Source organism: Grus americana, chromosome 29 (assembly GCF_028858705.1).
Source record: "Grus americana isolate bGruAme1 chromosome 29, bGruAme1.mat, whole genome shotgun sequence".
In the NCBI taxonomy this organism is placed as follows: domain Eukaryota; kingdom Metazoa; phylum Chordata; class Aves; order Gruiformes; family Gruidae; genus Grus; species Grus americana.
This window is the reverse complement of record NC_072880.1, coordinates 1,709,798-1,733,832: the sequence shown is the minus strand read 5'-3', so window position 1 is coordinate 1,733,832 and position 24,035 is coordinate 1,709,798. Positions and strand designations below refer to the sequence as shown.

Genomic DNA, 24,035 nt, shown 5'->3' with positions numbered 1-24,035 from the left:
CCTGCAGGACATGCAGCCTGGGGGCGTTTGCAGACCCGCAGCCTCCCTGGGCATGAGTGGGGCTGCCCCAGGGGCTTGGAGCCAGCCAGGCGCAATGGCTGCCACGCCTCCAGCCCCTTTGTGCCTCCACAGCTCTGCTAAAGGCCCGGGGAGAGAAAGCAATGTGGAGGCTTCCCCTTCCCCTTGCCCTTGCCCTTGCCCTTGCCCTTGCCCTTGCCCTTGCCCTCCCCCTTCCCCTTCCCTGTCCTCTTTCCCTTTCCTTTCCCCTTCTTCTCCCCCTTCTCCTTTTCCTCCTCTTCTCCTTCTTCTCCTTCTCCTTCCCTTTTCTCTCCTTCTCGTCCTTCCTTTTCCTTCTCCCCTTCCCTCTTCTCCTTCCCCTCCCCCTTCCCTTGCATCTTCTTCTGCCCCTTCCCCTGCCCTCTTATACTTCCCCTTCCACATCTCACCCACAGCGCGCACACCAACACGCTCACTGCTCCCTGGTTCTCTGCCGCAGACCTTCAAGCACAGAAATCACAGGCGGATTACTGTGGCAGGAGCCTTTGCTGGGCATCTTCTCATGCTGCTGCCTCAAGCAGGGTCACCCAGAGCTGGCTGCCCAGCACCATGTCCAGACAGCTTTTGCACCTCTCCAAGGACGGAGACTCCACAACCTCCCGGGGAAACCTGTGCCAGTGCTCGCTCATCCTCACGGTCACGCACTCTTTTGGGATGTTGACGCTGAGCCTCTGGTGTTTCAATTGGCGCCCATTGCCTCTTGTGCCCTCTGGCACCGGGCATCTCTGAGAAGAGCCTGGCTCCATCTGCTTGACGCCTTGATGCCCTTCAGGCATGTGTGGCCATTGATGAGATGCCCTGAGCCTCCTCGGGGCCAGCAGAAACAGTCCCAGCTCTCTCAGGCTCTCCCCAGAGGACACCAGCTCCCTCTCCCTTTCCCTATCTGCGTGGGGCCCTTTGCTGGACTGTCTCAGGTAGCCCCACGTCTCTCCTGTGCTGGGGAGCCCAGCACTGGACACAGCACCGCAGGGGTGGCCTCGCCAGGCCTGGGTGGAGGACAAGGATCCCCTCCCTCCGCCTCCGGCCACACGCCTCCGCAGGCAGCCCAGGACACCGCTGGCCCCCTTTGCCCAAAGGCAGGTTGCCGCTCGCGCTCACCTTGGTGTCCCCCAGCAGCCCCAGGGCCTTTCCCGACAAGCTGCTCTCCAGCAATCGACGGCCATTTCCCAAGCGCCGGCTTTAGCACTGCCTCTCGTCCAGCCTCCTCTTTGCAGACGCCCGGAGATGCTGCTGTGCTTCTGCGGAGCTGCGGGACCTGGCGGAGCTGGTGCCGCTCCCGGGCTGAGGCGGCCAGGCAAAGGAGCACTGGCAGTGCCTCTCCTGCTCTCTGCCCTTTCCCCAGCCCCTGCAAGCCCCACCAAAAGGCTCTCTCCCCCCGCTAGCCTGCTGCCTGCATCCTCCCTCTCCCAACACAGACGCCCCTCACCTCGCTTGGGCATCTCGGGACCAGCAGTTGCCCTCCCACACCTGCTGGAACCCACCCCGGGGATCTTCCCAACTTGGCAGAAGGAGAGAGGGAGGCGGGACTTGGATGCAGGAGAGCTTTATTGTGCCCAGAGGGGCAGGAGAGATTGTCAGAGAGAAGGTGGGCAAGACGCCGAGAGGCTGGTTGCCCGGTGTTGGGGGAGGCAGAGGGATCTTCTCCAGAGCATGGCTTCTGGCTGCGCGAGCCCCCTTGGTGCGGCGTTCCAGATGCCCAGGACTTGTGGCACGGTCCACGCAGAGCCTTTTGGGTGCAGCTCCTGCCCCGTCTTGAGAGCTGGGAGGAGAGCGGAGGGGAGGAGAGCGGAGGGGAGGAGGGCAGAGGGCAGGGAAGGGCCGAGGGTGTGCGGCACGGCCAGCGGCCCAGGCGTTGTCTGGGGCTGGGGATGCTCAGCAGCCCTCAGCGCCCCGTGCCCGCCAGCTCAGGCCTGCACGGGTGGTGGTAGCGTTGGTGTTTGGGCTGGGGGCAGCGCCTGGGGCTGGGCTGGGTCTAGCAGGGCCCACAGGTGTCCCAGAGCTTCTTGCTGTAGCGGGGCAAGACGCAAGGGCTGCAGGCGGGAGAAGCGTAGGGTCTGCCAAAGGTGCAGAGGCCCCCCGAGCCCAGGGTGGCCCCGGCGCCGTAGAGGCCTCCCAGCCCCAGGGAGCCCCCAAAGGCGGGTGCTCCGGAGGAGCCCACCACGGCTTGCTGGGGGAAGGAGCTGAGGATGGGGCCGGGGAAGGTGACGACCACGGGGGGCGGCTGGATGAAGGCCGTCGAGTCGGGGCACTGCCGGGCGCACAGCTCGTTGCAGCTCTCGGCGATGGGCTGGGGGACGGCGACGCTGGTTTTCGGTGGGCTCAGGTCGTAGCAAGACATCTTGGTGCGCGGGATGGGTGGGTGCTCTGCAAGAGGGCAGAGATTGCAAGAGAGCAGCAGAGGGGAGCGCCCCAGGCAGGCGCAGGGGCCGGGGCCAGAGCAGGGGGCCAGGAGGAGAAGCGCTCGCAGACTTACCCTGTTCCTCGAGGAGAAGGCGGCCAGAGCAGTGATAGGGAGAGCCTGGAGGAGGCAGAGGTTTTATAGTGGCCCCGCCATTGCTCAGCACCACCTGGGCCAATCTGCAGAGGCGGCACTCCCTCCTGCCGACTACGATGACAGGGCTGTCCTGCTCCTGCCCCTCCCTGAGTCAGCATCCCCTCGCCAGACCAGCACATGCCGCTTCCGAGGCTTTCCTCCCCTTCCTGCTTCGTGGGCTCAATGACAGCAGGCATCTCCCTGCTGGGGCTGCGCACGGCAGGAGAGGGCCGTGCTTCTGCGCATCCTCCTTGCCTGTCTCGTACTTGGAGGACACCTCTGCCCCGTGCTGGCAGCCAGGCTCTGCGGGGAGGAGAGCCGCCACGAGTGCCAGCGGGGCCAGCCCAGCCAGGGCTGCTACGGCTGTGTGTTCAGACAGGGCTCCCATCTCCCCAGCACCCTGAGGGAAGTCCCTGCCCAGCAGCGTCCCCCAGCAGTGGAGCTCCCAGGAGACTTGCGAGGGGCCGGCGGGGCTGGGAGAGGCCTGGAAGGAGCCTGTGCCACATGGGCCCGGGGGGGTCTGTGCTCCTTGCATCACGTGCCTCGGGCAAGAGCAGCAGGGGTCTTTCTCCCCCACCCTTGCAGACATCGATGGCCAGCACAACACCTGCAGGCGGATGGAAGCCGGTTCCGTTGGGCTGGCGAGCCATGCCTGGTGCTGAGCGAGCAGTGCCCGAGAGGAGTGCCTTTGATTTGGCATTTCGTAAGCTCGCGCCTCTGCAGATAATAGCCACACGGCATAAGTCATGCAGTCGCTGGCACGCGGGAAGCCTTTGCTAGGCTGCTTTCTTGGCCAGCGCCCGGACCCTGGTTTTGCCTGTTGGTCTGTCTGCAAAGAAGGCATGGGGCCGCCCCGAGACCAAGCCCTTGGGGAAGAGCTATGGCACGCAGGGCGCTTGCAGTCGGCCTTTGTCACGCTGCGTGCCCTCTTACACACCGAGATAATGAAAAGACAGCGGGGCTCATTTGGCCCATTTGGTGGCAGCTGGCAAGCGTCCGAGCGGGGTAATTGCAGGGGCTGATAGAGCGGGTTGGGGCTGGTGAGGAAACGGCGTCAGCAAAACAGCCCCGTGCCACGCAGGGAGGAGGCCGGGCTTCGGCCGCCACGGGCCACGTGCCCCCAGCATGACCAGCTCCTCCCCACGCTCGCCAGCCCGGCATAAAAGCGCCGCCCTGGCTGAGCGCTGGCATCCGCCGCTCCTGCTTCGCTCTGCTCTGCTCTGCTCTGCTCTGCTCGGGAAAAGGGTAGGTGGGTGCCTGCGGCTCTCTGCCTCCTCTGGCAGGGGCCGGCGTGGGGCCTCCCTGGCCAGGAGAGCTCTGCCGGCAGCGGGCGAGCCGGCAGCAGGCTTGGACGGCCAGGGCGGGCTGAGCCCCGGCGGGAGGAGGAAGGAGCCCCGTGGCTGGGACACGCAGAGCCGGGCCCTGCATGGGCTCGCGGCGAGGGCTTGTGTGCCCTCGGGATGCATGCGGAGAGAGGGCAAGGCGAGGGGTGCGGAGAGCTGGGCGCTGAGGGGGGCTGGCTGGGCAGAGGGCGAGCAGCAGGCAGTGCGGGCAAGGCGGTGGCTCTGGCCCCTCCAGCTCCAGGGCAGCCCTGGCAATAGGAACAGGGCACTGCTGGGCCGGGGCATCTCCTGCTGGCTCCTGACTCCTGGCCTTGGGGCCGTGTGTTTCAGGCTCAGCTCTCTCGCACCAAGATGTCTTGCTACGACCTGTGCCCACCGAAAACCAGCGTCGCCGTCCCCCAGCCCATCGCCGAGAGCTGCAACGAGCTGTGCGCCCGGCAGTGCCCCGACTCGACGGCCTTCATCCAGCCGCCCCCCGTGGTCGTCACCTTCCCCGGCCCCATCCTCAGCTCCTTCCCCCAGCAAGCCGTGGTGGGCTCCTCCGGAGCACCCGCCTTTGGGGGCTCCCTGGGGCTGGGAGGCCTCTATGGCGCCGGGGCCACCCTGGGCTCGGGGGGCCTCTGCACCTTTGGCAGACCCTACGCTTCTCCCGCCTGCAGCCCTTGCGTCTTGCCCCGCTACAGCAAGAAGCTCTGGGACACCTGTGGGCCCTGCTAGACCCACCTCCAACAACCCCAAAGGCCCTGGGCTACCTCAGCCTCACACGCCCTCTCCTTTCTCCCCTCCTCTCTCCATGCCGCCTCTCCTCCTGATTGCTCCTGCCCGTGCCCAGGTGCATGACTCCACCATCGTCCCACAGGGCACTTGCTTGTCTCTGCACCAGCCACCGCCTGGGAGAAGCCTGAAGGAACACCTCGCTTGAAGCCCGGGGCGACAACCTGACTGCCTCTGCCTTATGTGTCTTTCTCCAGCGCGTGCTTTCCTGCCCTTGCAATAAAACAATCCTGCATCTAACACCTGCCTCTCCATTGTTCCTTTCAAGACCCTGCATGGGCGTGAGGGCTCCCTCGCCCTGCACGTACCCTGCACCCGAGCCGAGACAGACTAGTCGCACGGCCCCGGCAGAGCCAGGCTCAACTGCCTTTGCGGAGACCCCTCAGCCCTGGCAGCTCTGGCCGCACAAGGCCCTGCAGCTGAGCTCCAAGGGCCCTGCCTGCAGGACATGCAGCCTGGGGGCGTTTGCAGACCCGCAGCCTCCCTGGGCATGAGTGGGGCTGCCCCAGGGGCTTGGAGCCAGCCAGGCGCAATGGCTGCCACGCCTCCAGCCCCTTTGTGCCTCCACAGCTCTGCTAAAGGCCCGGGGAGAGAAAGCAATGTGGAGGCTTCCCCTTCCCCTTGCCCTTGCCCTTGCCCTTGCCCTTGCCCTTGCCCTCCCCCTTCCCCTTCCCTGTCCTCTTTCCCTTTCCTTTCCCCTTCTTCTCCCCCTTCTCCTTTTCCTCCTCTTCTCCTTCTTCTCCTTCTCCTTCCCTTTTCTCTCCTTCTCGTCCTTCCTTTTCCTTCTCCCCTTCCCTCTTCTCCTTCCCCTCCCCCTTCCCTTGCATCTTCTTCTGCCCCTTCCCCTGCCCTCTTATACTTCCCCTTCCACATCTCACCCACAGCGCGCACACCAACACGCTCACTGCTCCCTGGTTCTCTGCCGCAGACCTTCAAGCACAGAAATCACAGGCGGATTACTGTGGCAGGAGCCTTTGCTGGGCATCTTCTCATGCTGCTGCCTCAAGCAGGGTCACCCAGAGCTGGCTGCCCAGCACCATGTCCAGACAGCTTTTGCACCTCTCCAAGGACGGAGACTCCACAACCTCCCGGGGAAACCTGTGCCAGTGCTCGCTCATCCTCACGGTCACGCACTCTTTTGGGATGTTGACGCTGAGCCTCTGGTGTTTCAATTGGCGCCCATTGCCTCTTGTGCCCTCTGGCACCGGGCATCTCTGAGAAGAGCCTGGCTCCATCTGCTTGACGCCTTGATGCCCTTCAGGCATGTGTGGCCATTGATGAGATGCCCTGAGCCTCCTCGGGGCCAGCAGAAACAGTCCCAGCTCTCTCAGGCTCTCCCCAGAGGACACCAGCTCCCTCTCCCTTTCCCTATCTGCGTGGGGCCCTTTGCTGGACTGTCTCAGGTAGCCCCACGTCTCTCCTGTGCTGGGGAGCCCAGCACTGGACACAGCACCGCAGGGGTGGCCTCGCCAGGCCTGGGTGGAGGACAAGGATCCCCTCCCTCCGCCTCCGGCCACACGCCTCCGCAGGCAGCCCAGGACACCGCTGGCCCCCTTTGCCCAAAGGCAGGTTGCCGCTCGCGCTCACCTTGGTGTCCCCCAGCAGCCCCAGGGCCTTTCCCGACAAGCTGCTCTCCAGCAATCGACGGCCATTTCCCAAGCGCCGGCTTTAGCACTGCCTCTCGTCCAGCCTCCTCTTTGCAGACGCCCGGAGATGCTGCTGTGCTTCTGCGGAGCTGCGGGACCTGGCGGAGCTGGTGCCGCTCCCGGGCTGAGGCGGCCAGGCAAAGGAGCACTGGCAGTGCCTCTCCTGCTCTCTGCCCTTTCCCCAGCCCCTGCAAGCCCCACCAAAAGGCTCTCTCCCCCCGCTAGCCTGCTGCCTGCATCCTCCCTCTCCCAACACAGACGCCCCTCACCTCGCTTGGGCATCTCGGGACCAGCAGTTGCCCTCCCACACCTGCTGGAACCCACCCCGGGGATCTTCCCAACTTGGCAGAAGGAGAGAGGGAGGCGGGACTTGGATGCAGGAGAGCTTTATTGTGCCCAGAGGGGCAGGAGAGATTGTCAGAGAGAAGGTGGGCAAGACGCCGAGAGGCTGGTTGCCCGGTGTTGGGGGAGGCAGAGGGATCTTCTCCAGAGCATGGCTTCTGGCTGCGCGAGCCCCCTTGGTGCGGCGTTCCAGATGCCCAGGACTTGTGGCACGGTCCACGCAGAGCCTTTTGGGTGCAGCTCCTGCCCCGTCTTGAGAGCTGGGAGGAGAGCGGAGGGGAGGAGAGCGGAGGGGAGGAGGGCAGAGGGCAGGGAAGGGCCGAGGGTGTGCGGCACGGCCAGCGGCCCAGGCGTTGTCTGGGGCTGGGGATGCTCAGCAGCCCTCAGCGCCCCGTGCCCGCCAGCTCAGGCCTGCACGGGTGGTGGTAGCGTTGGTGTTTGGGCTGGGGGCAGCGCCTGGGGCTGGGCTGGGTCTAGCAGGGCCCACAGGTGTCCCAGAGCTTCTTGCTGTAGCGGGGCAAGACGCAAGGGCTGCAGGCGGGAGAAGCGTAGGGTCTGCCAAAGGTGCAGAGGCCCCCCGAGCCCAGGGTGGCCCCGGCGCCGTAGAGGCCTCCCAGCCCCAGGGAGCCCCCAAAGGCGGGTGCTCCGGAGGAGCCCACCACGGCTTGCTGGGGGAAGGAGCTGAGGATGGGGCCGGGGAAGGTGACGACCACGGGGGGCGGCTGGATGAAGGCCGTCGAGTCGGGGCACTGCCGGGCGCACAGCTCGTTGCAGCTCTCGGCGATGGGCTGGGGGACGGCGACGCTGGTTTTCGGTGGGCTCAGGTCGTAGCAAGACATCTTGGTGCGCGGGATGGGTGGGTGCTCTGCAAGAGGGCAGAGATTGCAAGAGAGCAGCAGAGGGGAGCGCCCCAGGCAGGCGCAGGGGCCGGGGCCAGAGCAGGGGGCCAGGAGGAGAAGCGCTCGCAGACTTACCCTGTTCCTCGAGGAGAAGGCGGCCAGAGCAGTGATAGGGAGAGCCTGGAGGAGGCAGAGGTTTTATAGTGGCCCCGCCATTGCTCAGCACCACCTGGGCCAATCTGCAGAGGCGGCACTCCCTCCTGCCGACTACGATGACAGGGCTGTCCTGCTCCTGCCCCTCCCTGAGTCAGCATCCCCTCGCCAGACCAGCACATGCCGCTTCCGAGGCTTTCCTCCCCTTCCTGCTTCGTGGGCTCAATGACAGCAGGCATCTCCCTGCTGGGGCTGCGCACGGCAGGAGAGGGCCGTGCTTCTGCGCATCCTCCTTGCCTGTCTCGTACTTGGAGGACACCTCTGCCCCGTGCTGGCAGCCAGGCTCTGCGGGGAGGAGAGCCGCCACGAGTGCCAGCGGGGCCAGCCCAGCCAGGGCTGCTACGGCTGTGTGTTCAGACAGGGCTCCCATCTCCCCAGCACCCTGAGGGAAGTCCCTGCCCAGCAGCGTCCCCCAGCAGTGGAGCTCCCAGGAGACTTGCGAGGGGCCGGCGGGGCTGGGAGAGGCCTGGAAGGAGCCTGTGCCACATGGGCCCGGGGGGGTCTGTGCTCCTTGCATCACGTGCCTCGGGCAAGAGCAGCAGGGGTCTTTCTCCCCCACCCTTGCAGACATCGATGGCCAGCACAACACCTGCAGGCGGATGGAAGCCGGTTCCGTTGGGCTGGCGAGCCATGCCTGGTGCTGAGCGAGCAGTGCCCGAGAGGAGTGCCTTTGATTTGGCATGTCGTAAGCTCGCGCCTCTGCAGATAATAGCCACACGGCATAAGTCATGCAGTCGCTGGCACGCGGGAAGCCTTTGCTAGGCTGCTTTCTTGGCCAGCGCCCGGACCCTGGTTTTGCCTGTTGGTCTGTCTGCAAAGAAGGCATGGGGCCGCCCCGAGACCAAGCCCTTGGGGAAGAGCTATGGCACGCAGGGCGCTTGCAGTCGGCCTTTGTCACGCTGCGTGCCCTCTTACACACCGAGATAATGAAAAGACAGCGGGGCTCATTTGGCCCATTTGGTGGCAGCTGGCAAGCGTCCGAGCAGGGTAATTGCAGGGGCTGATAGAGCGGGTTGGGGCTGGGGCAGGACGGCCTTCATCCAGCCGCCCCCCGTGGTCGTCACCTTCCCCGGCCCCATCCTCAGCTCCTTCCCCCAGCAAGCCGTGGTGGGCTCCTCCGGAGCACCCGCCTTTGGGGGCTCCCTGGGGCTGGGAGGCCTCTATGGCGCCGGGGCCACCCTGGGCTCGGGGGGCCTCTGCACCTTTGGCAGACCCTACGCTTCTCCCGCCTGCAGCCCTTGCGTCTTGCCCCGCTACAGCAAGAAGCTCTGGGACACCTGTGGGCCCTGCTAGACCCACCTCCAACAACCCCAAAGGCCCTGGGCTACCTCAGCCTCACACGCCCTCTCCTTTCTCCCCTCCTCTCTCCATGCCGCCTCTCCTCCTGATTGCTCCTGCCCGTGCCCAGGTGCATGACTCCACCATCGTCCCACAGGGCACTTGCTTGTCTCTGCACCAGCCACCGCCTGGGAGAAGCCTGAAGGAACACCTCGCTTGAAGCCCGGGGCGACAACCTGACTGCCTCTGCCTTATGTGTCTTTCTCCAGCGCGTGCTTTCCTGCCCTTGCAATAAAACAATCCTGCATCTAACACCTGCCTCTCCATTGTTCCTTTCAAGACCCTGCATGGTTTGAGGGCTCCCTCGCCCTGCACGTACCCTGCACCCGAGCCGAGACAGACTAGTCGCACGGCCCCGGCAGAGCCAGGCTCAACTGCCTTTGCGGAGACCCCTCAGCCCTGGCAGCTCTGGCCGCACAAGGCCCTGCAGCTGAGCTCCAAGGGCCCTGCCTGCAGGACATGCAGCCTGGGGGCGTTTGCAGACCCGCAGCCTCCCTGGGCATGAGTGGGGCTGCCCCAGGGGCTTGGAGCCAGCCAGGCGCAATGGCTGCCACGCCTCCAGCCCCTTTGTGCCTCCACAGCTCTGCTAAAGGCCCGGGGAGAGAAAGCAATGTGGAGGCTTCCCCTTCCCCTTGCCCTTGCCCTTGCCCTTGCCCTTGCCCTCCCCCTTCCCCTTCCCTGTCCTCTTTCCCTTTCCTTTCCCCTTCTTCTCCCCCTTCTCCTTTTCCTCCTCTTCTCCTTCTTCTCCTTCTCCTTCCCTTTTCTCTCCTTCTCGTCCTTCCTTTTCCTTCTCCCCTTCCCTCTTCTCCTTCCCCTCCCCCTTCCCTTGCATCTTCTTCTGCCCCTTCCCCTGCCCTCTTATACTTCCCCTTCCACATCTCACCCACAGCGCGCACACCAACACGCTCACTGCTCCCTGGTTCTCTGCCGCAGACCTTCAAGCACAGAAATCACAGGCGGATTACTGTGGCAGGAGCCTTTGCTGGGCATCTTCTCATGCTGCTGCCTCAAGCAGGGTCACCCAGAGCTGGCTGCCCAGCACCATGTCCAGACAGCTTTTGCACCTCTCCAAGGACGGAGACTCCACAACCTCCCGGGGAAACCTGTGCCAGTGCTCGCTCATCCTCACGGTCACGCACTCTTTTGGGATGTTGACGCTGAGCCTCTGGTGTTTCAATTGGCGCCCATTGCCTCTTGTGCCCTCTGGCACCGGGCATCTCTGAGAAGAGCCTGGCTCCATCTGCTTGACGCCTTGATGCCCTTCAGGCACGTGTGGCCATTGATGAGATGCCCTGAGCCTCCTCGGGGCCAGCAGAAACAGTCCCAGCTCTCTCAGGCTCTCCCCAGAGGACACCAGCTCCCTCTCCCTTTCCCTATCTGCGTGGGGCCCTTTGCTGGACTGTCTCCAGTAGCTCCACGTCTCTCCTGTGCTGGGGAGCCCAGCACTGGACACAGCACCGCAGGGGTGGCCTCGCCAGGCCTGGGTGGAGGACAAGGATCCCCTCCCTCCGCCTCCGGCCACACGCCTCCGCAGGCAGCCCAGGACACCGCTGGCCCCCTTTGCCCAAAGGCAGGTTGCCGCTCGCGCTCACCTTGGTGTCCCCCAGCAGCCCCAGGGCCTTTCCCGACAAGCTGCTCTCCAGCAATCGACGGCCATTTCCCAAGCGCCGGCTTTAGCACCGCCTCTCGTCCAGCCTCCTCTTTGCAGACGCCCGGAGATGCTGCTGTGCTTCTGCGGAGCTGCGGGACCTGGCGGAGCTGGTGCCGCTCCCGGGCTGAGGCGGCCAGGCAAAGGAGCACTGGCAGTGCCTCTCCTGCTCTCTGCCCTTTCCCCAGCCCCTGCAAGCCCCACCAAAAGGCTCTCTCCCCCCGCTAGCCTGCTGCCTGCATCCTCCCTCTCCCAACACAGACGCCCCTCACCTCGCTTGGGCATCTCGGGACCAGCAGTTGCCCTCCCACACCTGCTGGAACCCACCCCGGGGATCTTCCCAACTTGGCAGAAGGAGAGAGGGAGGCGGGACTTGGATGCAGGAGAGCTTTATTGTGCCCAGAGGGGCAGGAGAGATTGTCAGAGAGAAGGTGGGCAAGACGCCGAGAGGCTGGTTGCCCGGTGTTGGGGGAGGCAGAGGGATCTTCTCCAGAGCATGGCTTCTGGCTGCGCGAGCCCCCTTGGTGCGGCGTTCCAGATGCCCAGGACTTGTGGCACGGTCCACGCAGAGCCTTTTGGGTGCAGCTCCTGCCCCGTCTTAAGAGCTGGGAGGAGAGCGGAGGGGAGGAGAGCGGAGGGGAGGAGGGCAGAGGGCAGGAGAAGAGGGCAGGGAAGGGCCGAGGGTGTGCGGCACGGCCAGCGGCCCAGGCGTTGTCTGGGGCTGGGGATGCTCAGCAGCCCTCAGCGCCCCGTGCCCGCCAGCTCAGGCCTGCACGGGTGGTGGTAGCGTTGGTGTTTGGGCTGGGGGCAGCGCCTGGGGCTGGGCTGGGTCTAGCAGGGCCCACAGGTGTCCCAGAGCTTCTTGCTGTAGTGGGGCAAGACGCAAGGGCTGCAGGCGGGAGAAGCGTAGGGTCTGCCAAAGGTGCAGAGGCCCCCCGAGCCCAGGGTGGCCCCGGCGCCGTAGAGGCCTCCCAGCCCCAGGGAGCCCCCAAAGGCGGGTGCTCCGGAGGAGCCCACCACGGCTTGCTGGGGGAAGGAGCTGAGGATGGGGCCGGGGAAGGTGACGACCACGGGGGGCGGCTGGATGAAGGCCGTCGAGTCGGGGCACTGCCGGGCGCACAGCTCGTTGCAGCTCTCGGCGATGGGCTGGGGGACGGCGACGCTGGTTTTCGGTGGGCTCAGGTCGTAGCAAGACATCTTGGTGCGCGGGATGGGTGGGTGCTCTGCAAGAGGGCAGAGATTGCAAGAGAGCAGCAGAGGGGAGCGCCCCAGGCAGGCGCAGGGGCCGGGGCCAGAGCAGGGGGCCAGGAGGAGAAGCGCTCGCAGACTTACCCTGTTCCTCGAGGAGAAGGCGGCCAGAGCAGTGATAGGGAGAGCCTGGAGGAGGCAGAGGTTTTATAGTGGCCCCGCCATTGCTCAGCACCACCTGGGCCAATCTGCAGAGGCGGCACTCCCTCCTGCCGACTACGATGACAGGGCTGTCCTGCTCCTGCCCCTCCCTGAGTCAGCATCCCCTCGCCAGACCAGCACATGCCGCTTCCGAGGCTTTCCTCCCCTTCCTGCTTCGTGGGCTCAATGACAGCAGGCATCTCCCTGCTGGGGCTGCGCACGGCAGGAGAGGGCCGTGCTTCTGCGCATCCTCCTTGCCTGTCTCGTACTTGGAGGACACCTCTGCCCCGTGCTGGCAGCCAGGCTCTGCGGGGAGGAGAGCCGCCACGAGTGCCAGCGGGGCCAGCCCAGCCAGGGCTGCTACGGCTGTGTGTTCAGACAGGGCTCCCATCTCCCCAGCACCCTGAGGGAAGTCCCTGCCCAGCACCGTCCCCCAGCAGTGGAGCTCCCAGGAGACTTGCGAGGGGCCGGCGGGGCTGGGAGAGGCCTGGAAGGAGCCTGTGCCACATGGGCCCGGGGGGGTCTGTGCTCCTTGCATCACGTGCCTCGGGCAAGAGCAGCAGGGGTCTTTCTCCCCCACCCTTGCAGACATCGATGGCCAGCACAACACCTGCAGGCGGATGGAAGCCGGTTCCGTTGGGCTGGCGAGCCATGCCTGGTGCTGAGCGAGCAGTGCCCGAGAGGAGTGCCTTTGATTTGGCATGTCGTAAGCTCGCGCCTCTGCAGATAATAGCCACACGGCATAAGTCATGCAGTCGCTGGCACGCGGGAAGCCTTTGCTAGGCTGCTTTCTTGGCCAGCGCCCGGACCCTGGTTTTGCCTGTTGGTCTGTCTGCAAAGAAGGCATGGGGCCGCCCCGAGACCAAGCCCTTGGGGAAGAGCTATGGCACGCAGGGCGCTTGCAGTCGGCCTTTGTCACGCTGCGTGCCCTCTTACACACCGAGATAATGAAAAGACAGCGGGGCTCATTTGGCCCATTTGGTGGCAGCTGGCAAGCGTCCGAGCGGGGTAATTGCAGGGGCTGATAGAGCGGGTTGGGGCTGGTGAGGAAACGGCGTCAGCAAAACAGCCCCGTGCCACGCAGGGAGGAGGCCGGGCTTCGGCCGCCACGGGCCACGTGCCCCCAGCATGACCAGCTCCTCCCCACGCTCGCCAGCCCGGCATAAAAGCGCCGCCCTGGCTGAGCGCTGGCATCCGCCGCTCCTGCTTCGCTCTGCTCTGCTCTGCTCTGCTCGGGAAAAGGGTAGGTGGGTGCCTGCGGCTCTCTGCCTCCTCTGGCAGGGGCCGGCGTGGGGCCTCCCTGGCCAGGAGAGCTCTGCCGGCAGCGGGCGAGCCGGCAGCAGGCTTGGACGGCCAGGGCGGGCTGAGCCCCGGCGGGAGGAGGAAGGAGCCCCGTGGCTGGGACACGCAGAGCCGGGCCCTGCATGGGCTCGCGGCGAGGGCTTGTGTGCCCTCGGGATGCATGCGGAGAGAGGGCAAGGCGAGGGGTGCGGAGAGCTGGGCGCTGAGGGGGGCTGGCTGGGCAGAGGGCGAGCAGCAGGCAGTGCGGGCAAGGCGGTGGCTCTGGCCCCTCCAGCTCCAGGGCAGCCCTGGCAATAGGAACAGGGCACTGCTGGGCCGGGGCATCTCCTGCTGGCTCCTGACTTGGGGCCGTGTGTTTCAGGCTCAGCTCTCTCGCACCAAGATGTCTTGCTACGACCTGTGCCCACCGAAAACCAGCGTCGCCGTCCCCCAGCCCATCGCCGAGAGCTGCAACGAGCTGTGCGCCCGGCAGTGCCCCGACTCGACGGCCTTCATCCAGCCGCCCCCCGTGGTCGTCACCTTCCCCGGCCCCATCCTCAGCTCCTTCCCCCAGCAAGCCGTGGTGGGCTCCTCCGGAGCACCCGCCTTTGGGGGCTCCCTGGGGCTGGGAGGCCTCTACGGCGCCGGGGCCACCCTGGGCTCGGGGGGCCTCTGCACCTTTGGCAGTCCCTACGCTTCTCCCGCCTGCAGCCCTTGCGTCTTGCCCCGCTACAGCAAGAAGCTCTGGGACACCTGTGGGCCCTGCTAGACCCACCTCCCACAACCCCAAAGGCCCTGGGCCACCTCAGCCTCACACGCCCTCTCCTTTCTCCCCTCCTCTCTCCATGCCGCCTCTCCTCCTGATTGCTCCTGCCCGTGCCCAGGTGCATGACTCCACCATCGTCCCACAGGGCACTTGCTTGTCTCTGCACCAGCCACCGCCTGGGAGAAACCTGAAGGAACACCTCGCTTGAAGCCCGGGGCGACAACCTGACTGCCTCTGCCTTATGTGTCTTTCTCCAGCGCGTGCTTTCCTGCCCTTGCAATAAAACAATCCTGCATCCAACACCTGCCTCTCCATTGTTCCTTTCAAGACCCTGCATGGGCGTGAGGGCTCCCTCGCCCTGCACGTACCCTGCACCCGAGCCGAGACAGACTAGTCGCACGGCCCCGGCAGAGCCAGGCTCAACTGCCTTTGCGGAGACCCCTCAGCCCTGGCAGCTCTGGCCGCACAAGGCCCTGCAGCTGAGCTCCAAGGGCCCTGCCTGCAGGACATGCAGCCTGGGGGCGTTTGCAGACCCGCAGCCTCCCTGGGCATGAGTGGGGCTGCCCCAGGGGCTTGGAGCCAGCCAGGCGCAATGGCTGCCACGCCTCCAGCCCCTTTGTGCCTCCACAGCTCTGCTAAAGGCCCGGGGAGAGAAAGCAATGTGGAGGCTTCCCCTTCCCCTTGCCCTTGCCCTTGCCCTTGCCCTTGCCCTTGCCCTTGCCCTCCCCCTTCCCCTTCCCTGTCCTCTTTCCCTTTCCTTTCCCCTTCTTCTCCCCCTTCTCCTTTTCCTCCTCTTCTCCTTCTTCTCCTTCTCCTTCCCTTTTCTCTCCTTCTCGTCCTTCCTTTTCCTTCTCCCCTTCCCTCTTCTCCTTCCCCTCCCCCTTCCCTTGCATCTTCTTCTGCCCCTTCCCCTGCCCTCTTATACTTCCCCTTCCACATCTCACCCACAGCGCGCACACCAACACGCTCACTGCTCCCTGGTTCTCTGCCGCAGACCTTCAAGCACAGAAATCACAGGCGGATTACTGTGGCAGGAGCCTTTGCTGGGCATCTTCTCACGCTGCTGCCTCAAGCAGGGTCACCCAGAGCTGGCTGCCCAGCACCATGTCCAGACAGCTTTTGCACCTCTCCAAGGACGGAGACTCCACAACCTCCCGGGGAAACCTGTGCCAGTGCTCGCTCATCCTCACGGTCACGCACTCTTTTGAGATGTTGACGCTGAGCCTCTGGTGTTTCAATTGGCGCCCATTGCCTCTTGTGCCCTCTGGCACCGGGCATCTCTGAGAAGAGCCTGGCTCCATCTGCTTGACGCCTTGATGCCCTTCAGGCATGTGTGGCCATTGATGAGATGCCCTGAGCCTCCTCGGGGCCAGCAGAAACAGTCCCAGCTCTCTCAGGCTCTCCCCAGAGGACACCAGCTCCCTCTCCCTTTCCCTATCTGCGTGGGGCCCTTTGCTGGACTGTCTCCAGTAGCTCCACGTCTCTCCTGTGCTGGGGAGCCCAGCACTGGACACAGCACCGCAGGGGTGGCCTCGCCAGGCCTGGGTGGAGGACAAGGATCCCCTCCCTCCGCCTCCGGCCACACGCCTCCGCAGGCAGCCCAGGACACCGCTGGCCCCCTTTGCCCAAAGGCAGGTTGCCGCTCGCGCTCACCTTGGTGTCCCCCAGCAGCCCCAGGGCCTTTCCCGACAAGCTGCTCTCCAGCAATCGACGGCCATTTCCCAAGCGCCGGCTTTAGCACCGCCTCTCGTCCAGCCTCCTCTTTGCAGACGCCCGGAGATGCTGCTGTGCTTCTGCGGAGCTGCGGGACCTGGCGGAGCTGGTGCCGCTCCCGGGCTGAGGCGGCCAGGCAAAGGAGCACTGGCAGTGCCTCTCCTGCTCTCTGCCCTTTCCCCAGCCCCTGCAAGCCCCACCAAAAGGCTCTCTCCCCCCGCTAGCCTGCTGCCTGCATCCTCCCTCTCCCAACACAGACGCCCCTCACCTCGCTTGGGCATCTCGGGACCAGCAGTTGCCCTCCCACACCTGCTGGAACCCACCCCGGGGATCTTCCCAACTTGGCAGAAGGAGAGAGGGAGGCGGGACTTGGATGCAGGAGAGCTTTATTGTGCCCAGAGGGGCAGGAGAGATTGTCAGAGAGAAGGTGGGCAAGACGCCGAGAGGCTGGTTGCCCGGTGTTGGGGGAGGCAGAGGGATCTTCTCCAGAGCATGGCTTCTGGCTGCGCGAGCCCCCTTGGTGCGGCGTTCCAGATGCCCAGGACTTGTGGCACGGTCCACGCAGAGCCTTTTGGGTGCAGCTCCTGCCCCGTCTTGAGAGCTGGGAGGAGAGCGGAGGGGAGGAGAGCAGAGGGCAGGAGAAGAGGGCAGGGAAGGGCCGAGGGTGTGCGGCACGGCCAGCGGCCCAGGCGTTGTCTGGGGCTGGGGATGCTCAGCAGCCCTCAGCGCCCCGTGCCCGCCAGCTCAGGCCTGCACGGGTGGTGGTAGCGTTGGTGTTTGGGCTGGGGGCAGCGCCTGGGGCTGGGCTGGGTCTAGCAGGGCCCACAGGTGTCCCAGAGCTTCTTGCTGTAGCGGGGCAAGACGCAAGGGCTGCAGGCGGGAGAAGTGTAGGGTCTGCCAAAGGTGCAGAGGCCCCCCGAGCCCAGGGTGGCCCCGGCGCCGTAGAGGCCTCCCAGCCCCAGGGAGCCCCCAAAGGCGGGTGCTCCGGAGGAGCCCACCACGGCTTGCTGGGGGAAGGAGCTGAGGATGGGGCCGGGGAAGGTGACGACCACGGGGGGCGGCTGGATGAAGGCCGTCGAGTCGGGGCACTGCCGGGCGCACAGCTCGTTGCAGCTCTCGGCGATGGGCTGGGGGACGGCGACGCTGGTTTTCGGTGGGCTCAGGTCGTAGCAAGACATCTTGGTGCGCGGGATGGGTGGGTGCTCTGCAAGAGGGCAGAGATTGCAAGAGAGCAGCAGAGGGGAGCGCCCCAGGCAGGCGCAGGGGCCGGGGCCAGAGCAGGGGGCCAGGAGGAGAAGCGCTCGCAGACTTACCCTGTTCCTCGAGGAGAAGGCGGCCAGAGCAGTGATAGGGAGAGCCTGGAGGAGGCAGAGGTTTTATAGTGGCCCCGCCATTGCTCAGCACCACCTGGGCCAATCTGCAGAGGCGGCACTCCCTCCTGCCGACTACGATGACAGGGCTGTCCTGCTCCTGCCCCTCCCTGAGTCAGCATCCCCTCGCCAGACCAGCACATGCCGCTTCCGAGGCTTTCCTCCCCTTCCTGCTTCGTGGGCTCAATGACAGCAGGCATCTCCCTGCTGGGGCTGCGCACGGCAGGAGAGGGCCGTGCTTCTGCGCATCCTCCTTGCCTGTCTCGTACTTGGAAGACACCTCTGCCCCGTGCTGGCAGCCAGGCTCTGCGGGGCGGAGAGCCGCCACGAGTGCCAGCGGGGCCAGCCCAGCCAGGGCTGCTACGGCTGTGTGTTCAGACAGGGCTCCCATCTCCCCAGCACCCTGAGGGAAGTCCCTGCCCAGCAGCGTCCCCCAGCAGTGGAGCTCCCAGGAGACTTGCGAGGGGCCGGCGGGGCTGGGAGAGGCCTGGAAGGAGCCTGTGCCACATGGGCCCGGGGGGGTCTGTGCTCCTTGCATCACGTGCCTCGGGCAAGAGCAGCAGGGGTCTTTCTCCCCCACCCTTGCAGACATCGATGGCCAGCACAACACCTGCAGGCGGATGGAAGCCGGTTCCGTTGGGCTGGCGAGCCATGCCTGGTGCTGAGCGAGCAGTGCCCGAGAGGAGTGCCTTTGATTTGGCATTTCGTAAGCTCGCGCCTCTGCAGATAATAGCCACACGGCATAAGTCATGCAGTCGCTGGCACGCGGGAAGCCTTTGCTAGGCTGCTTTCTTGGCCAGCGCCCGGACCCTGGTTTTGCCTGTTGGTCTGTCTGCAAAGAAGGCATGGGGCCGCCCCGAGACCAAGCCCTTGGGGAAGAGCTATGGCACGCAGGGCGCTTGCAGTCGGCCTTTGTCACGCTGCGTGTCCTCTTACACACCGAGATAATGAAAAGACAGCGGGGCTCATTTGGCCCATTTGGTGGCAGCTGGCAAGCGTCCGAGCGGGGTAATTGCAGGGGCTGATAGAGCGGGTTGGGGCTGGTGAGGAAACGGCGTCAGCAAAACAGCCCCGTGCCACGCAGGGAGGAGGCCGGGCTTCGGCCGCCACGGGCCACGTGCCCCCAGCATGACCAGCTCCTCCCCACGCTCGCCAGCCCGGCATAAAAGCGCCGCCCTGGCTGAGCGCTGGCATCCGCCGCTCCTGCTTCGCTCTGCTCTGCTCTGCTCTGCTCTGCTCGGGAAAAGGGTAGGTGGGTGCCTGCGGCTCTCTGCCTCCTCTGGCAGGGGCCGGCGTGGGGCCTCCCTGGCCAGGAGAGCTCTGCCGGCAGCGGGCGAGCCGGCAGCAGGCTTGGACGGCCAGGGCGGGCTGAGCCCCGGCGGGAGGAGGAAGGAGCCCCGTGGCTGGGACACGCAGAGCCGGGCCCTGCATGGGCTCGCGGCGAGGGCTTGTGTGCCCTCGGGATGCATGCGGAGAGAGGGCAAGGCGAGGGGTGCGGAGAGCTGGGCGCTGAGGGGGGCTGGCTGGGCAGAGGGCGAGCAGCAGGCAGTGCGGGCAAGGCGGTGGCTCTGGCCCCTCCAGCTCCAGGGCAGCCCTGGCAATAGGAACAGGGCACTGCTGGGCCGGGGCATCTCCTGCTGGCTCCTGACTCCTGGCCTTGGGGCCGTGTGTTTCAGGCTCAGCTCTCTCGCACCAAGATGTCTTGCTACGACCTGTGCCCACCGAAAACCAGCGTCGCCGTCCCCCAGCCCATCGCCGAGAGCTGCAACGAGCTGTGCGCCCGGCAGTGCCCCGACTCGACGGCCTTCATCCAGCCGCCCCCCGTGGTCGTCACCTTCCCCGGCCCCATCCTCAGCTCCTTCCCCCAGCAAGCCGTGGTGGGCTCCTCCGGAGCACCCGCCTTTGGGGGCTCCCTGGGGCTGGGTGGCCTCTACGGCGCCGGGGCCACCCTGGGCTCGGGGGGCCTCTGCACCTTTGGCAGTCCCTACGCTTCTCCCGCCTGCAGCCCTTGCGTCTTGCCCCGCTACAGCAAGAAGCTCTGGGACACCTGTGGGCCCTGCTAGACCCACCTCCCACAACCCCAAAGGCCCTGGGCTACCTCAGCCTCACACGCTCTCTCCTTTCTCCCCTCCTCTCTCCATGCCGCCTCTCCTCCTGATTGCTCCTGCCCGTGCCCAGGTGCATGACTCCACCATCGTCCCACAGGGCACTTGCTTGTCTCTGCACCAGCCACCGCCTGGGAGAAGCCTGAAGGAACACCTCGCTTGAAGCCCGGGGCGACAACCTGACTGCCTCTGCCTTATGTGTCTTTCTCCAGCGCGTGCTTTCCTGCCCTTGCAATAAAACAATCCTGCATCCAACACCTGCCTCTCCATTGTTCCTTTCAAGACCCTGCATGGGCGTGAGGGCTCCCTCGCCCTGCACGTACCCTGCACCCGAGCCGAGACAGACTAGTCGCACGGCCCCGGCAGAGCCAGGCTCAACTGCCTTTGCGGAGACCCCTCAGCCCTGGCAGCTCTGGCCGCACAAGGCCCTGCAGCTGAGCTCCAAGGGCCCTGCCTGCAGGACATGCAGCCTGGGGGCGTTTGCAGACCCGCAGCCTCCCTGGGCATGAGTGGGGCTGCCCCAGGGGCTTGGAGCCAGCCAGGCGCAATGGCTGCCACGCCTCCAGCCCCTTTGTGCCTCCACAGCTCTGCTAAAGGCCCGGGGAGAGAAAGCAATGTGGAGGCTTCCCCTTCCCCTTGCCCTTGCCCTTGCCCTTGCCCTTGCCCTTGCCCTTGCCCTTGCCCTCCCCCTTCCCCTTCCCTGTCCTCTTTCCCTTTCCTTTCCCCTTCTTCTCCCCCTTCTCCTTTTCCTCCTCTTCTCCTTCTTCTCCTTCTCCTTCCCTTTTCTCTCCTTCTCGTCCTTCCTTTTCCTTCTCCCCTTCCCTCTTCTCCTTCCCCTCCCCCTTCCCTTGCATCTTCTTCTGCCCCTTCCCCTGCCCTCTTATACTTCCCCTTCCACATCTCACCCACAGCGTGCACACCAACACGCTCACTGCTCCCTGGTTCTCTGCCGCAGACCTTCAAGCACAGAAATCACAGGCGGATTACTGTGGCAGGAGCCTTTGCTGGGCATCTTCTCATGCTGCTGCCTCAAGCAGGGTCACCCAGAGCTGGCTGCCCAGCACCATGTCCAGACAGCTTTTGTACCTCTCCAAGGACGGAGACTCCACAACCTCCCGGGGAAACCTGTGCCAGTGCTCGCTCATCCTCACGGTCACGCACTCTTTTGGGATGTTGACGCTGAGCCTCTGGTGTTTCAATTGGCGCCCATTGCCTCTTGTGCCCTCTGGCACCGGGCATCTCTGAGAAGAGCCTGGCTCCATCTGCTTGACGCCTTGATGCCCTTCAGGCACGTGTGGCCATTGATGAGATGCCCTGAGCCTCCTCGGGGCCAGCAGAAACAGTCCCAGCTCTCTCAGGCTCTCCCCAGAGGACACCAGCTCCCTCTCCCTTTCCCTATCTGCGTGGGGCCCTTTGCTGGACTGTCTCCAGTAGCTCCACGTCTCTCCTGTGCTGGGGAGCCTAGCACTGGACACAGCACCGCAGGGGTGGCCTCGCCAGGTCTGGGTGGAGGACAAGGATCCCCTCCCTCCGCCTCCGGCCACACGCCTCCGCAGGCAGCCCAGGACACCGCTGGCCCCCTTTGCCCAAAGGCAGGTTGCCGCTCGCGCTCACCTTGGTGTCCCCCAGCAGCCCCAGGGCCTTTCCCGACAAGCTGCTCTCCAGCAATCGACGGCCATTTCCCAAGCGCCGGCTTTAGCACTGCCTCTCGTCCAGCCTCCTCTTTGCAGACGCCCGGAGATGCTGCTGTGCTTCTGCGGAGCTGCGGGTCCTGGCGGAGCTGGTGCCGCTCCCGGGCTGAGGCGGCCAGGCAAAGGAGCACTGGCAGTGCCTCTCCTGCTCTCTGCCCTTTCCCCAGCCCCTGCAAGCCCCACCAAAAGGCTCTCTCCCCCCGCTAGCCTGCTGCCTGCATCCTCCCTCTCCCAACACAGACGCCCCTCACCTCGCTTGGGCATCTCGGGACCAGCAGTTGCCCTCCCACACCTGCTGGAACCCACCCCGGGGATCTTCCCAACTTGGCAGAAGGAGAGAGGGAGGCGGGACTTGGATGCAGGAGAGCTTTATTGTGCCCAGAGGGGCAGGAGAGATTGTCAGAGAGAAGGTGGGCAAGACGCCGAGAGGCTGGTTGCCCGGTGTTGGGGGAGGCAGAGGGATCTTCTCCAGAGCATGGCTTCTGGCTGCGCGAGCCCCCTTGGTGCGGCGTTCCAGATGCCCAGGACTTGTGGCACGGTCCACGCAGAGCCTTTTGGGTGCAGCTCCTGCCCCGTCTTGAGAGCTGGGAGGAGAGCGGAGGGGAGGAGAGCGGAGGGGAGGAGGGCAGAGGGCAGGGAAGGGCCGAGGGTGTGCGGCACGGCCAGCGGCCCAGGCGTTGTCTGGGGCTGGGGATGCTCAGCAGCCCTCAGCGCCCCGTGCCCGCCAGCTCAGGCCTGCACGGGTGGTGGTAGCGTTGGTGTTTGGGCTGGGGGCAGCGCCTGGGGCTGGGCTGGGTCTAGCAGGGCCCACAGGTGTCCCAGAGCTTCTTGCTGTAGCGGGGCAAGACGCAAGGGCTGCAGGCGGGAGAAGCGTAGGGTCTGCCAAAGGTGCAGAGGCCCCCCGAGCCCAGGGTGGCCCCGGCGCCATAGAGGCCTCCCAGCCCCAGGGAGCCCCCAAAGGCGGGTGCTCCGGAGGAGCCCACCACGGCTTGCTGGGGGAAGGAGCTGAGGATGGGGCCGGGGAAGGTGACGACCACGGGGGGCGGCTGGATGAAGGCCGTCGAGTCGGGGCACTGCCGGGCGCACAGCTCGTTGCAGCTCTCGGCGATGGGCTGGGGGACGGCGACGCTGGTTTTCGGTGGGCTCAGGTCGTAGCAAGACATCTTGGTGCGCGGGATGGGTGGGTGCTCTGCAAGAGGGCAGAGATTGCAAGAGAGCAGCAGAGGGGAGCGCCCCAGGCAGGCGCAGGGGCCGGGGCCAGAGCAGGGGGCCAGGAGGAGAAGCGCTCGCAGACTTACCCTGTTCCTCGAGGAGAAGGCGGCCAGAGCAGTGATAGGGAGAGCCTGGAGGAGGCAGAGGTTTTATAGTGGCCCCGCCATTGCTCAGCACCACCTGGGCCAATCTGCAGAGGCGGCACTCCCTCCTGCCGACTACGATGACAGGGCTGTCCTGCTCCTGCCCCTCCCTGAGTCAGCATCCCCTCGCCAGACCAGCACATGCCGCTTCCGAGGCTTTCCTCCCCTTCCTGCTTCGTGGGCTCAATGACAGCAGGCATCTCCCTGCTGGGGCTGCGCACGGCAGGAGAGGGCCGTGCTTCTGCGCATCCTCCTTGCCTGTCTCGTACTTGGAGGACACCTCTGCCCCGTGCTGGCAGCCAGGCTCTGCGGGGCGGAGAGCCGCCACGAGTGCCAGCGGGGCCAGCCCAGCCAGGGCTGCTACGGCTGTGTGTTCAGACAGGGCTCCCATCTCCCCAGCACCCTGAGGGAAGTCCCTGCCCAGCACCGTCCCCCAGCAGTGGAGCTCCCAGGAGACTTGCGAGGGGCCGGCGGGGCTGGGAGAGGCCTGGAAGGAGCCTGTGCCACATGGGCCCGGGGGGGTCTGTGCTCCTTGCATCACGTGCCTCGGGCAAGAGCAGCAGGGGTCTTTCTCCCCCACCCTTGCAGACATCGATGGCCAGCACAACACCTGCAGGCGGATGGAAGCCGGTTCCGTTGGGCTGGCGAGCCATGCCTGGTGCTGAGCGAGCAGTGCCCGAGAGGAGTGCCTTTGATTTGGCATTTCGTAAGCTCGCGCCTCTGCAGATAATAGCCACACGGCATAAGTCATGCAGTCGCTGGCACGCGGGAAGCCTTTGCTAGGCTGCTTTCTTGGCCAGCGCCCGGACCCTGGTTTTGCCTGTTGGTCTGTCTGCAAAGAAGGCATGGGGCCGCCCCGAGACCAAGCCCTTGGGGAAGAGCTATGGCACGCAGGGCGCTTGCAGTCGGCCTTTGTCACGCTGCGTGCCCTCTTACACACCGAGATAATGAAAAGACAGCGGGGCTCATTTGGCCCATTTGGTGGCAGCTGGCAAGCGTCCGAGCGGGGTAATTGCAGGGGCTGATAGAGCGGGTTGGGGCTGGTGAGGAAACGGCGTCAGCAAAACAGCCCCGTGCCACGCAGGGAGGAGGCCGGGCTTCGGCCGCCACGGGCCACGTGCCCCCAGCATGACCAGCTCCTCCCCACGCTCGCCAGCCCGGCATAAAAGCGCCGCCCTGGCTGAGCGCTGGCATCCGCCGCTCCTGCTTCGCTCTGCTCTGCTCTGCTCTGCTCGGGAAAAGGGTAGGTGGGTGCCTGCGGCTCTCTGCCTCCTCTGGCAGGGGCCGGCGTGGGGCCTCCCTGGCCAGGAGAGCTCTGCCGGCAGCGGGCGAGCCGGCAGCAGGCTTGGACGGCCAGGGCGGGCTGAGCCCCGGCGGGAGGAGGAAGGAGCCCCGTGGCTGGGACACGCAGAGCCGGGCCCTGCATGGGCTCGCGGCGAGGGCTTGTGTGCCCTCGGGATGCATGCGGAGAGAGGGCAAGGCGAGGGGTGCGGAGAGCTGGGCGCTGAGGGGGGCTGGCTGGGCAGAGGGCGAGCAGCAGGCAGTGCGGGCAAGGCGGTGGCTCTGGCCCCTCCAGCTCCAGGGCAGCCCTGGCAATAGGAACAGGGCACTGCTGGGCCGGGGCATCTCCTG

The 24,035-nt window shown here is 65.7% G+C and overlaps 8 protein-coding genes across 8 annotated transcripts; 3 read left to right on the top strand and 5 right to left on the bottom strand.

Annotated features, from left to right (window-relative positions):
• Window positions 1–2,029: 2,029 nt before the first annotated feature.
• Window positions 2,030–2,435, bottom strand: LOC129197660 (scale keratin-like). The gene has a single exon (XM_054806295.1). It carries the CDS (start codon window positions 2,393–2,395, stop codon window positions 2,030–2,032), a length of 366 nt encoding a protein of 121 aa, XP_054662270.1. The 5' UTR covers window positions 2,396–2,435.
• A 1,840-nt stretch (window positions 2,436–4,275) lies between these two features.
• Window positions 4,276–4,650, top strand: LOC129197590 (scale keratin-like). The gene has a single exon (XM_054806190.1). It carries the CDS (start codon window positions 4,285–4,287, stop codon window positions 4,648–4,650), a length of 366 nt encoding a protein of 121 aa, XP_054662165.1. The 5' UTR covers window positions 4,276–4,284.
• Window positions 4,651–7,168: 2,518 nt separating this feature from the next.
• LOC129197589 (scale keratin-like) lies at window positions 7,169–7,574 on the bottom strand. The gene has a single exon (XM_054806189.1). It carries the CDS (start codon window positions 7,532–7,534, stop codon window positions 7,169–7,171), a length of 366 nt encoding a protein of 121 aa, XP_054662164.1. The 5' UTR covers window positions 7,535–7,574.
• A 3,990-nt stretch (window positions 7,575–11,564) lies between these two features.
• Window positions 11,565–11,970, bottom strand: LOC129197588 (scale keratin-like). Its single transcript, XM_054806188.1, has one exon. It carries the CDS (start codon window positions 11,928–11,930, stop codon window positions 11,565–11,567), a length of 366 nt encoding a protein of 121 aa, XP_054662163.1. The 5' UTR covers window positions 11,931–11,970.
• A 1,827-nt stretch (window positions 11,971–13,797) lies between these two features.
• Window positions 13,798–14,172, top strand: LOC129197591 (scale keratin-like). Its single transcript, XM_054806191.1, has one exon. It carries the CDS (start codon window positions 13,807–13,809, stop codon window positions 14,170–14,172), a length of 366 nt encoding a protein of 121 aa, XP_054662166.1. The 5' UTR covers window positions 13,798–13,806.
• A 2,522-nt stretch (window positions 14,173–16,694) lies between these two features.
• Window positions 16,695–17,100, bottom strand: LOC129197657 (scale keratin-like). Its single transcript, XM_054806292.1, has one exon. It carries the CDS (start codon window positions 17,058–17,060, stop codon window positions 16,695–16,697), a length of 366 nt encoding a protein of 121 aa, XP_054662267.1. The 5' UTR covers window positions 17,061–17,100.
• A 1,840-nt stretch (window positions 17,101–18,940) lies between these two features.
• LOC129197812 (scale keratin-like) lies at window positions 18,941–19,315 on the top strand. Its single transcript, XM_054806563.1, has one exon. The coding sequence runs from the start codon at window positions 18,950–18,952 to the stop codon at window positions 19,313–19,315; it is 366 nt and encodes a 121-aa protein (XP_054662538.1). The 5' UTR covers window positions 18,941–18,949.
• Window positions 19,316–21,845: 2,530 nt separating this feature from the next.
• LOC129197810 (scale keratin-like) lies at window positions 21,846–22,251 on the bottom strand. The gene has a single exon (XM_054806561.1). The coding sequence runs from the start codon at window positions 22,209–22,211 to the stop codon at window positions 21,846–21,848; it is 366 nt and encodes a 121-aa protein (XP_054662536.1). The 5' UTR covers window positions 22,212–22,251.
• Window positions 22,252–24,035: the final 1,784 nt, after the last annotated feature.